Genomic DNA, 14,100 nt, shown 5'->3' with positions numbered 1-14,100 from the left:
TTTGCTCTACGGTCACAATGAGCGGTTCGGATCATCCATGTGGATGATGATGGTGGCCCAAGATTATCACAGCGGATGTTCATCCGTGGCTGGTGGAAATGAAAGAAAGAGAATTTTTCTTTGTTTTAAGGAATGTCGGGTCAAACGTGTTTGACCGAGCTGCCTAGCTCGATGCACAGTGGGTGTGCATTAACTATGCACACGCACCCCGTAAAGTGGGGTCCATCGTGATGATTTTGGCGGATCTACCCCGTCCATCAAGTCTTGTGGGTCCTATTATGACACCCGGTCAAAGGTTAGGCAAATCCCAAGCCTAGGTGGGTCATAACATCTAAGATATGGCCTTTGAGTGCCAGTTATTGTCAATCCGATGACGATCTTTGATCCAATCCCATGATCAGAACTGTCCATTTGATTACTTGATATGTGTAGGGCTCTGAGTCCAATAATGGGGCTAATATGAAGTTTAGGTGGGCCACACTTTAAATTCTTGGGCCTTAACCATGGATTTTTGCTGATCTGACAGTCAGATCCTTTTTAAATCTGATTTAATGGTTCATACTCTAATTTAGGGTAATTTCCACAATCATTTCTACAATTAATCACTTATAGCTTTCACTTGAATGAACGATCATAGGTTTGAACGGATGGATTATCTCAAGACGATTCATCGACAGTCCATGAGTTTCTTACATGGATTTACTGACTAGTTTTGATGATCATATCCATCATTGTATGATGTTAGGCCCAGATCGAATGATCTATCTTGAATTCTATAGTTGATCCATAATTCCAACGGTTAGATCTCGTGATCCAGAAGTGCAAGTGTTTCAGACTCACTCCTCACTAGTCCTAGGTGTTCTAAAGTCAGTAAAGGTAGAGATCTAGCTACTGATCTTATGCTCAGAGGGTCAGATGGCTCAATTTAAGAGTTTTGTGAAATCTAATGGTTCTACATGGTTATATGCACATTTTCAAACAATTCTTACAAAAGAACTTACATCTAAATCATTATGGATGAGGAGTTATTCACCAATTCATTTAAGGGAAGGTACATATGTCAAGTCACATGATGAATGGTCTTGTCTCAAAATCAACAGTTAGATTGCTTGATCTATGAACGGAGATTATTCTCAACGGTCAAATTCGTGTTAGAGAATGGATGTATGGTAAGGATAGCTAGATTGGTATCATGTACATATACATATTAAGTTAAACTTTATGGTAACACTCGAGAACTTTCAATACTCGGGTATTGAAAAGTTCGTTCTGTTACAATTGTAAACTAATTAATCTTGTGGTAACATCTCAGAGTATGCATCACCGGATTTCAAGTTACTGATTCCAACATCTTTCCTCTCTATTGTGATTAAAAATAGTTATGTAATGCAATTACTTTTAATATGATACATAGATCATTCTCGTGCATTCAAGTCATGCATATCGTTCTTGCACTAATTCCCTAAGGGCACTCCCCGGAAGACTTGTAAGTAACCTAGGGCACCATCCTTGGATGCTCACGATGTCTAGAAGGCTACCAAGATGGTTGAAGCCTACCCCCTTGATGGAAACCACCTTAAGCAAGTAGTTTAATCCAATTTCCTCTTTGTCCTCCTCTCCCTCCCCACATCTTCCCTTCCTATCTCCTCCTTTGTATCCATCTTCTTCTTACTCCTCATCTCCCTCCCCACCTCTCTTTTTCCATCCACTTCCTTTCCCATCTTCTCCTATATATCCATCTTCTTCTTACTCCTCTCTTGCCCCACCTCTTTCTTCCCCTCATCTTCCTTTCCCATATCATCCTCCCAGTCTTCTTCTTACTTCTCGTCTCCTTCCCCAAGAAAAATGTGTGAACTTTCTAACAACGACAAAATTTTTCTCATCTGCAATGGGGATGAGCTCCCCACTGATCTTAACTTGCAACAACATGTATGTAATGTCAGAAATAGTGAACATGGTAATACACAATGAACAAACCAATAACTAATATTGTAACTTACCCACACACTCCAAAAGCGTCTTGATGGACTCCTATATTTTGCTACCTTGATCATAGTCTAATTCAAAAGTCGTAGAATTCTGATAGAACTACTTCATCTGGTGGCCTAGGCCTTTAGGCCACATATGTCAAGGCAAACCTCATATGCCCAAACTTGTTGAACGAGTAAAACAATAAGAATTAATATAAGGCATAATATAGTCACGATGAAATCTACAAAATAATAGTTTATGGAACCTCATAGTAAAAAAGAATTACTTGTAGGATAAATGAGCATCCACATAAGTTCTACGAGTTTGAATAATGTTTCTTAATTATAGTTTTGGCTTCTTCTTTCAATGTGGTACCCTATGCTCCTCCAAGGGTAACTATTAAAATTATCTAAATTTTTTACTAAGTCGATATATTCATCTACACACCCATTCTTCCTAAGCGATCCAACAATTAAATTCTAAAAGCATATCAACATGGCCAATTTCAAGGCATCCATGTATTTGTTGGTCCCTCATGGTGAAATAAATGCCTCAAGCAAATCACTCTTTACAACTAGAGACCAATACTTAAAATACCACTCCCTAATAATCCTTCCTTGTGAAGACTCCATGCTAGTCTACTTCGATTGGTCGAGTGGTGCCTACTTCATAACCATAATCAAAATGAAGCCATCTCTTTGAATCCAAGTTTGGTGCCCTGAAATCAATCCAAATGTCACCAATGTGCCTTTGTATTAGGCAATGGATCAGTGGTCCATGATCAATTCATTTTGTTTCATCGAAATCCAACGGATAGCCGAAACAAGATTTTATGAACATATCTCTCCTGACATAATACTTCTTGAAATCATCCTTCACATTAGTTAGAAATATTACTGAGCACTTTGGGCGTACCTTTACATTGACATAGTTCAAGTAAGGACTAGGTTTTCTTAGTTCGTAAAAAGAATCTATAGTGCATGAAAGACGAAGTATTAGCTTAAGTTAAGGGAATAGAGACATCATAGGTGCGATCGGCGATCCACATACTTCATCAATAATTCAAGTGTGATCCTAATGCCCATCGGTGATCCACATACCCCATCAACAATCCAGGTGTTATCTCAATGCCACCTATGAGCCACACGCCCATAAATGATCCAAGTATGATCCCAATGCCCATCAACGATCCATATACTTCATCAGTGATCCAAGTGAGATCCCAATACCATTGGCAATCCACAGACTCCCCAGCAGCAATCCAAGTGAGATCCCAATGCCATCGACAATCCACAAACCCACCACACTCTCCTCCCTTTATCAAACTCCCATCATCGATACCTTAAAAAAAAAAAAATTAAATAAATAAAACCATAGAGGGAGATCACTATACTCTCCTCCCTATCATAAACTCCTACCATTGATGCCCCACCAAAAAAACAAAAACAAAACCCAAAAAGCCATTATTACATAAATCTACCTTTGACGGCCATATCTTGTACGTTGGAGAGTTAAAACGTTGTTTGGGAGTTAAAACATTCCTGAAAATCTTCCAAAAACACTCATTTTCTGCCTGAAAAATGTGGTATGCCAGAGAGTCGTTGAAGCGTGCGGTAGTCCCCCACATAAACCTTCTAGTCAGTGGAAGCTTTGACAAGTGTGTGGTCCCCTCTGGGAAAAGAACAAAGAGAAAAGAAGAAAAGGGGCAAATAACCCCTTGTACAGCAAGGCCCCATAATAAGGCCCTTCAGATAACTTTACTGGAGCTTACTAACTTGACATAAAGCAAATCTACCCCATCTAGATGATAAGGGTTTTAATTTCATGTCATCGGTTCAAGTTTGAAGGAAAAAACAATCACATATCGGCTGGAAGAAATAATTTAAAATAAATGAATAATATTGATACTATTATTGGCCACAGAGCTAAAGAAAATGGAAAACTCCCTCACGTGGTTTCATGACTTGTTGATTAAAATGAACCGGTTTTGTGTCTTATGGAGTGGGTTCAATTATAATTTAATAAGACACGCTCTGGATGTACTTAAAAACGACCTTTTTAACATTCGAGCACGTCCTACATGCATGGGGTAATTTGGTCCAGAAATTTTTATTTGATGTCAAAGGGTGAAATACAATTTTGAAAAATAGGGCTAAAAGCTTACAACGGTCAAACGTTAGGGCCATTGTTATTAAAAACCGCTGCTAGTCCACTAACGCCCCCACACCAACCCCATCCCGCACACCTCTGCATCATCAGCACCTGTGCAGTGAATCGCCACCTCAATATCTCCCAAAGGAATCGCCTCATCAACTCTCTCTCTCATATCTCCATGAGTAGTTATATAATACTCCGTTGCAGACCACGAAGTCATTCACATACTATACAACCCACTGCCGCCAAGTCATCATCCCATTATCAGATGGGATGGACAATCTCAAGCCTTGGTTCATATCCACTTCGTCGCTGGAAATAAGACATTGGTCTATATTTCATTTTTATCTGTCCACCAATCCAATAGTCAAATCACCAATGAATCTTAACTTTTAGCTTATAATACTATAAATGATTTAACTATTGGGTCGTTTGGCATCATTAATTCTGCTGTTTGAGGGGGTTCAAATCCAAAGTGAAAGCTTTGATTGCATCTAAATTTCTTCCAAAAGTTGCATGTGTAGCATGTGTGTCACTAGACTATTAATTTATTACGCACATGTCCTAATGATAATATCCCAAAACAATTAAATTATCAATTGCGTCATTATAATTACTTTAAGTTGATGATATGTCCAGATATTGTCCATGCAAGTCAATGGTTAAAAATGATTGATTAGTTACTTGGATATAATCTTGTACTTGTGTTACGTCATTATAATTACTTTAAGTTGATGATATGTCCAAATATTGTCTATGTAAGTCAATGGCTAAAAATTATTGATTAGTTACTTGGATATAATCTTGTACTTGTGGCCTATTTGAGACTTGGAATTTCGTCATTTTCAGGCAAAGTATATATTTCACGGTTTATTATAGCCATTATGTCAAACATTACATATCTACATTAATTAGAGATATTAAGGTTAGTTTAGTAATTAAATTTAAACCTCTGTAAATATATTATTCATAACTTCTGCTCTCGATTACAGGCGATTCTGGATCGAGGGTGCCAAAAATAACTGAAGGATTTCAAAGGGTGTTTCAAAACCAGGGGTTTCCGCAGGCGTATGCAATTTCTAAGTGCGTGCGTATCATCCATTACACTCCGGCAGACTATCAAAGTTTTTTCTCTATCGTCATTCCAGCATCCTCTTCCCTCTTTTCAGAACAACATCCCACACCATTTTCAGAAAACAGAAAGCCCGCCATGGCCTCACCCGCCAAAGAGGATAAGAAAGGCATCCGCTCTGTCTCTATCTCTCATACTGTGAGTTAGGGTCCGTTTGGCTTCACTATCGAATCGAATTGCAATTACCAATCCTCTAAAGTAAAAATGCTCGTCTTTGGTTCAATTGCGAATGCTAGCAAACGATATAATCGTCGCAGGTTTCTCTCGATTAGAACCGCATTGAACGCAATTCAGTTTGCTTTTGCATCCAAACGCCCTCTTATTTTATTATTATTATTATTATTTTTTTCCATTTCATGTCGTCACAGTTATCGTGCTATGGTTCCGACATGCATGTCTTCATTTCATTTTTACATAATCATATGCCTCAGTGTTCCCAAACCTTACGTTCGAAATGGTGAATTTTTCAAAATCCCAGAATCCCATTTTGAATTTGCATTGGAAATCCCGCCCACTATGACTGGACGATGGGGAATTTGGTAGTGCCATATGTAGATGTATTTAAAGAGGAGAGTGCATTTGCCTAATGATCGGGAGTTTGATTTTTCAGGTTCTGTTAAATCAGTTGCAGTTGTTGGCGGCGGTGTTAGGTACTTGCTCTCTCTCTCTCTCTCTCTCTCTCTCTCCACAGTTGGGCAGATTTTAGTTTGGATAGTGTAAATTTGCATCTTTTAAGCATTTCAAACAGTCCTAACAATGTTTTTTTTTTTTTACTCCGTCCGAGTCGTTGTCCTGAATCTAGTCGAGATTTGGCTGCGCCGGGGGTGACTCGGTGGAGTCAGGTTGAGTCACCCTCTATTCTCAAGCCCAACTTGCTGTGCCGAACTGGATTGGACTTAGACCGGCTCAAACAAGTTGCAGCCGACTTGGGCGAGTCGTCAATCCCTGGTCATAGGCCACAGTTCACTACCATTATTATTGGATACATATCATCATCTGCTTGTATGGGTAGAATACTGCACTATGCCGTACATACGTGCTATTAATTTGAGAACCCCTTTGCCAAAAGTATTTCCTTTTTGTGTGTGTTATGATTGAAAACCCAGATTTTTGACTGTCTACACAATACGTATGTCAATATTAGTATCAAGTACTTTTGAGTAATGAAAGTTGAATGTGAATGTGGATGGGAAATGGTGTCTACACTGTGTTATTCTTTCATTTGGGAATTGAATGCAAACGGGAGTTCTTTCAGAGCCCCTGGCAGTCAAGCATTGGAATCCAAATGGATGAGCCTTCTATTATTAAGTTTGCCTTCTTGGGGAATGTGGCAATCTAAAACTCTAAAAGAGCAGAATTTTATTAGCAATTAAAGTTGGGGTGGAAGATCTTTGTCAATTGGGCAGGAGGCAATCTTGTGGTAGAGGGGGGTTTAGGTTCCACAATTGCTTGGGTTTGAGAGAAATGTCCTCAACTGTGGAAGCTAGACTTTATTCTGAATGATCTAGAGATGGCGCCGTGAATATTAGCTTTTATTATATTCTGAGAGAGGCAGATAATTTTGCCAGACCCTTGAAGGGAAAGGGGTCCATAGATCTTCTCTTTGTACATGGGATTTATTTGTTGGCTTGATGGATGTTGTATTGTTTTTATTTTATTTTATTTATTTATTTATCTTTCTAATAAATTCACAAATAATTGATCAAAAAAAGGACTTTATGGCTATCTGCAGCATACGGTTTTGCCACATCTTGTTATATTAGAATCTTTATTTTTGGAATCCCTTGGGGGCATGTTTGGTTGCTGCTTAAAATTTAGTTCATCTCATTTTAGTTAACTTTAATTATGTAGTAGGGATCATAGTTTATATAAATTGTTGGTTATGTTTTTAAATCCCTGCCAAATAAATTTATCGTTAATGCTTAATTACGATTAAATAAAATGAGATCGACTTATTTGTAAGTGGCATCCAAACAAGCCCTACATGCCAACATTATAGATGGGAGGAACCATGTCGATAATGTGTCCTTGAACTCAAGAAATATGGAGTCATCTCTCAATTTCTGCATATGTTTGGGCACGATGTGTTATCCCTACTTGAAAAGAAAAATGTTTTCTTATTCTTCTTTTTCAATTGGGAGGAAAATCTTTATTAGGAGAAATACATGATAGAGGGATTTTACAAGTGATGCATATCAAGTCAAGTGAAAATTTCATGGCTATTGGTGTTTCTTGTGCATGGGAAACATCCCAAAAAAACTAATAGCAATTCAAATAATCAAAAGTTGAAAGTACATACTTCATGCCCTCATTTAGAAGAAGACGAACGTCAACTGATAGGCAAAGTAGGATATTGACTCCAAATAATTCTTACAAAGAAACCTCAAAGAAAATAGTAAACTATTTTGAAGAGTTAAACCCCACATCGTAAACTTATCAAAAGTATCCAATAACAAATTGTCGACTATGTTCCTAATCTCGTCATTAAAGTTGAAAGGGTAGAAATAATGACACAATGTTCATTTAGTTAAAGTTAAAATGGAGTTATTTTATGAAAATAACTTCATCAAGACAAAGCTCTTGTTGAATCGATATTCAAGGACCACACTCATGTGAAAATCAAACATGGGAGCATGAAATCCTAACAGCTCTAGCAGTTGGGAACAAAGAGAAATAGTTTAGAAGCATGTCAGAAATCTATATTAGATTGTTTATAATACAAACTTCAAACCAAAAGAATCAAACCTTTTGGCTCAAGATATAATAACAAGATGCAAAATTTATTGACAATTAGATAAGATTTGCAAGAATAGGCTAGAGTGTACAAAGTTTGAATTCGGTAAGAAAGAACTCATATAGAATTTGTTGCTTAAAAAAAAACCAATTTTGTCTGAGTACATGTAGGGGGGAGAGAGAGAGAGAGAGAGAGAGAGAGAGAGAGAGAGAGAGAGAGAGAGAGAGAGTAAATGCAGGAGTACCCAATACCGAGTACATGCAGGGGTACCCAATATCATTAAACACCCACCTGAAATCACACCCATGCAATTTCCTATAATCCCGCTTAAGTTGGACTGCACTTCCCCCCCAAGTTGGAGTTAGATATTACTTGTTATCAACTAGCTAATTATTTCTGGTGTATACAATAACTTAGGCGAAAATCTTCTCTCATAGAATGATAGTCAACCTCAATATGCTTGGTTCTCTCAATTAAAACTGGATTAGAGGTGATGTAAATTGCAGCTTGATTTTCATAATGTAAGGGAGCATGATTAGGAACACCAAACCGCATTTCACAAAGGAGAGAATGAAGCCATACATTTTACATGCAACGCGAGCATTGGGTGATTGCATAAACAAAGGAGTGCGCGACCACTGTCTATTTCTTACTCTTCTGAGTTACTAGATTTCCGCGAAAGAACGTAAAGTAGTTGCATGTAGACTTTCTATCATTAAAAGATTCTACCTATTCAACATAACAATACCCACTAAAGTTTATGTGACCATGAGTATATTAGAGTTAACCCTTTCCTGGAGTAGCTTTTAAATGGAAAAGAATGCAGTAGGCATCCTCGAGATGGTAAGGTCATGGAGCTTGCATGAACTAGTTAGTAACACACATAGATAATGTTTGGATTGGTTATCATTAAGTAAATAAGCTTCCCAACCAAACAACGGTACACCCTTAGATCATGAATTGCTTTTGCTCATTGTCATGAAGGTTGTGATGTTTCACTTCAATGGGAGGATCCATTGCTCGAGCACCCAACATTCTTGTATTTGTGAGAAGATCAAGAACGTGTTTCCCATGCGAGAGTATTTTAAATATCGACGATATAAGCCGATATATCTCACGATATATCTTTTATCCCACCTGTGCGATACGAAACACACAGGTAGTGTTGATGTATCCCACCTATTCTATCCGGTGAGCATTTTCAATTTTTGATCCATGTTTTTGCTATGAATCACGTTAAACTAGTGTCAAATGATTACAAATATATGATTCTTCATGTTTTCCATGAAAAATCATTGGAACTTTGATTTCGAGATTTGGGGGAGATGGGTAAGTTGCAGAAAATTGAGAAATCTAAATTTCTCAATTTCTCAGAAATCAGTTGCAATCTTTGTATCCAAACACAAAATTAAACATGTATGTAACCTGATGTAATGATTCTTCTTTTGCTTTTGAATGTATTGCTTGGGTTTCCATACATGTCTTCTTATGTTTATAAATTATATGAATCAACTTTGAATATACTTGCATTAGTTTAGTTGGAAAGTGCATATATTAGGACCCCATACAAAGGAATCCCCTATTATGTGCACTTTTTTTTTTTTGTAATGTTTTGATGGCTAAGTGTGTATTGATGTCTTTTTCAACTATCCCTGAAGTTTTATTGAAAAATTCGACCAATTTTCCAATGTTCCCATGTTTCTCAACATCAATGATAAATTACGCGATACAACCGATATATCCCATGTGATAACTGATATGTATCCGTATCCCAAGGGCGCGATACATTACGCGATAACAATATTTAAAACATTGTGTGAGATAAAGGTCCCCTCTTTTGACTTAGCTACCTCGATTCCAAGGAAATATTTCGGAAGCCCTAACTCAACATTAAACATCCTAGCCAGGAAGAACTTCACCCTATCTATCCCCAAATCATTGTCACTCGTGAGGGCAATTTCACTTGCATAGACAATTGGGATGGTAATTGAGCCGCTATGTCACCTTATAGACATGGAGTGATCAAAGGTTCAAAAAACAAATTGAGAAATAGTAGAAGTAAACTTCTTAACATGCTCTTGGAGACCATAAATTGCTTTCTTCATTTTGCACACATTTCCTTTCTTTTCAGGCAACTGGAACCTAGAGAATTAGACACACATATACTTTTTCTAAGTTCACGAAGAAGAAACACATTCTTTTACATCAAGCTGATGAAGAGGCTGGTTGTAAAGTGTAATGACAGATAAAAAAATCCGCAAAGAGTTTAACTTTGTTACAAGAGCAAACATCTCTTGGTAGTTCAACCCTTATTGATGGGTGACCCCTTCTGACATTGGACGTGCTTTGCTGTAATCGAGCAATTGGGATTATGTTTGAGGGTGGACCCCCATTTGTAGAGAACAACGTGTTTTCTAACTAGCAATTCCAAGACCCATGTTCCCTGTTTCTCTAGAGTTGACATTTCCTTCGTCATAACTGCTTTTTAGTGTGGATAAACCCGTGCATGTGCAACTTTAGAAGGAATGGAGAAAGAGCATATGGAAAAAACGATATGCCTTAAAGGAAGGGGAGATGGATTGATATTGTCACATGTTATAGTTTTTTGGAGCTTTTTAATGAATTTAGGAGTGTTATTTTGACATTGTTGCAAGCTATAGTTGATTTATAGCAATAACTGGAGTAAATATGGCTTCGTCATCAACATTTTAGACAGTTGATCCCATTAACTCCAAAATGGAGAGGTTGATTGTTCATTCTTAGAATCCTGAGTTGTGGATTATAAATCATGAACTTGAGTCCAACAATCATCTTCAATGGTCCAAAATTGTCGAGATGCTTATTGGAGGAAAATAGAAAGTGAGATATATAGATGATAGTATATTAGAACCTCCTATGACTGATCCTTCCTATGGAGAGTAGCAATCAAACAATTTGTTATTTATATCCTGGCTCCTAGATTCTATGGAGCCAGGGGTTAGTGAAGGACTTTCTCTATTATCTATTGTGCGTGAGATTTGGTTAATTGCTTATGAGTTATATGTTGATTAGGATATATGGCTTAAATCTGCAATATTCATCAGGAGATTGGTCATTTAATATAGAGGGAGAGATCGATGTCTAATTATTGTGCTAAGATGTGTAGTTTGTTGCAAGATTTGTCTTTCCTGGATGATCTCCAAGTGTTTGTTCTATGGACGCAGAGGATATAAAAGTAGTGTTGAGAACAAAAGGATATTTGAATTTTTAGCAAGTCTTAATTCTGAGTTTGAACCTACTCAGGCTTAGATTCTTGGTTTACCTACTTTACCTTCACTGAATAGTATATGTTTTTTGCTTTTAAAAGATGAGAAGCGTCGCACAGTTAAAGGACCAATTGTGGTTGAGAAATCTGTTCTTGTGATAGAATTCATGATTTTTGATAATGCTAGTGCTAACCAAGGTATAGGAAGAGGAGGTTCTGATGTTGGGGTCATGGCTGCAGTATTGGTGTTGTGATTGTGGTGTGGATTGTTTGTGCACTCATTGTGGTCTATGTAGGCATTGTTGATTATTGCTAGGTACTTCATGGTAGACCTCAAGCCTGAGTTGCTAATTTTGCAGCTATAGATGGTAAGGATTCTTAGAATACTATTGGTAAAACTATACCATTGGCAAATTCACTTGTGGTTCCACCAACCAGTGATGTGTTCCATCTCTCGAAAAGCAAGTATGTCGCTTTACTAAGGGACACCACTCAGAATAAGGTCTCTGCGTCTACATCTTTGGCTCAAACAGATAACACTTTCACAACCCTTCACATTGCTTTTGCATCAAGCTCTTGGTAATTGATCTGGGGGCTACTAATCATATAACAAGTACATTTGTTTCTTTTTGTTCATTTACCCCCAATCATCATTTAAGTCGTATGAGATTAGCAGATCCCTAATGCCTTTTGGGAAAAATAGTACTGTTTCCATTTCACCATCATTCTCCTTGTCCTTTGTTTTGTTAGTATTGCTTCTAATTTCTTATCCATTAGCCAGATTATAAGGGACCTAAATTGTAGTATGATATTTTTTTTCTTGGTCATTGCGTCTTTTAGGACTTGAAGAAGAAGAAGCTGCTTGGTGGTGGACATGAGAAGGATGGATTACAATATCATTTATTTAAATTCTTCAAGTCAATTTAGTGAGTGTCTTAGTGTAAAAAGGGAGAGCTTTGTACTCAACATTGTCGGTTTGATCAGTTTTCTAATTTAGTCTTACAATCTTTGTGCCTATGTCAGTTGAGTCTAGTGATGTAACGAATTTACAATGTAAGGCCCATGTTTTAATCAAATATTAAGTTTATCCTCTTGTGGGGAGAATGTCTAATAAAATATTTCCATTAGTTCATGTTGATGTATAAAGACCAATTCCCATTGCTTCTAATCGCTTTAAATATTGTCTCTTTTATTAATAATGCTTCTTGAATGACGTAAATTTATTTGATAAAAAATAGGATGTGGTTGGTTCCGTTTTCAAAGTATTTCATGTTTAGGTCGAAATCAATTAAATCAAATATTGGCACTCTTCGTACCGATAATGCGAATGAATATCTTTATCATTGTATAATGTCTTATCTTTAGGAGCATAGTATTAATTCTCAAATTACTTGTGCATATACCCCACAATAGAATAGAATTGTTGTAAGAAAAAATAGGCATCACCTAAAAATTACTCGTTCTCTTTTCATTGGTATGTCTATTCCTAATTTTTTTGGGTTGGATGTCCTTATTGCTTGTTATTTGATTAATCATTTGCTCACTAAGGTTCTTTCTAGTTAGTCTCCTATTCAATGTTTTTTAGCTTTTTATCTTATTCTTGAAATTCCATAGGTATGTTTGTTATGTTTATAATACCGATCCTCTTTATATTACTAATCCTCATTGAAATAAATTGTCAAATCAGGTTATCAAATGTATGTTCGTGGTATTTTGATGTGGTTACTAAAAAATGTTATGTCTTCCATGGATGTTAAGTTTTTTTTTTTTTAAAGACGCTTCATTTTATTTTTTTTTAAAGTTTCAGGGGGAGCACAATTCTATGGTTCTTTCTATTCCTATTCTTGAGTCTGGTTCAATTGTTATTGTTTCTTCTATTCCAAAGGCATCCTCTAAACTGGATAATGTTAATGATGAGGTTGTTTATGATTCTCAATCAACTAAATCGGATTTGAAGGTATATGAATGAGGAATGCTTGTACTCCAGTCCTTCCACATGCCAACACAAAGCATGCTTCTATAATAGTATTGTAGTTTTTTCGAAGGCAATCTCATTACCTGGAAGACTAAAAGGCAAGTGGTGTGCGATTGAGTGTTGAGGCTGAGCACCGTACTATTGCGAATACCGTGTGTAAAATTTTGTGGTTGATAAGTTTTGTGTCGACTTAGCATTTCCAATGAGGACTCCGGTGCGCATGTCTTGTGACACTCAGGCTGCAATTCATATAGATTCAAATCTTGTTTTTCATGAGTGGATTTAACATATTGAAGTTGATTGTTATTTTATTCGTGAGAATGTTGTTGTTGGCATTATTTCTACTCCCTTTGTTCTGTCTGCTGCACAACTTTTTGATATCTTCATGAAGGTTCTTGTAGTTGAAGTTGGAGTATGTATTCTAGGCAAGCTGGGCATGATTAATTTTTATGCCTTGGCTTGAGGGGGGCCATAGATATATATTTGCATGGTTGTGTGGGTTGTGACTCTCTGGATAGTGGACTGTGATTATGTTATTCCTCTTGAACCCTGCAACTGATAAGGACCGGGGAAGTGTGTATGTTGTCACATTCACTGCCTTCCAAAGGTGCATTCTAGAGCCTCCTATTGCCAAAGTGAGCAGTCCCACCAGGGAGGTGAGCCATGACTCCATGCCTGAATGCCTCCATCTATTACCTTCAAGTCCTTGACCAAGTGAATGAGTTCTTAAGTTATCTTATGTCAGTACCCCACAATTGGTGAGGAGCCTTTCCTCTCAATTGGCAAGGCCTCACAACCCTTGAAACACACACACACACACACACACACACACACACACACACACACACACACACACTCATTCTGCTCGGGCTTCTCTCTCTGGGAAGCCT

General features: G+C 37.3%; 1 protein-coding gene across 5 annotated transcripts in view; it reads left to right on the top strand.

The window, feature by feature from the left end:
* The first annotated feature begins 5,165 nt into the window (after positions 1 to 5,165).
* LOC131246312 (protoporphyrinogen oxidase, mitochondrial) overlaps positions 5,166 to 14,100 on the top strand; it is a 67,073-nt gene continuing 58,138 nt past the window's right edge. For 2 of the 5 annotated variants that reach the window (XM_058246285.1, XM_058246282.1), the window contains exons 1-3: positions 5,181 to 5,208; positions 5,295 to 5,366; positions 5,868 to 5,907. In XM_058246285.1, coding sequence (XP_058102268.1) covers positions 5,196 to 5,208; positions 5,295 to 5,366; positions 5,868 to 5,907 — 125 coding nt within the window. In that variant the 5' untranslated portion in view covers positions 5,181 to 5,195. Of the gene's footprint in view, positions 5,515 to 5,867; positions 5,908 to 13,722; positions 13,867 to 14,100 lie in introns of those variants that run through there. The other 3 variants (XM_058246286.1, XM_058246283.1, XM_058246287.1) reach the window with 3 other exon arrangements.

This window comes from Magnolia sinica, chromosome 5 (genome assembly GCF_029962835.1).
Source record: "Magnolia sinica isolate HGM2019 chromosome 5, MsV1, whole genome shotgun sequence".
In the NCBI taxonomy this organism is placed as follows: domain Eukaryota; kingdom Viridiplantae; phylum Streptophyta; class Magnoliopsida; order Magnoliales; family Magnoliaceae; genus Magnolia; species Magnolia sinica.
Note: the sequence above shows the minus strand (reverse complement) of the source record. Positions and strands in the feature narration are given on the sequence as shown.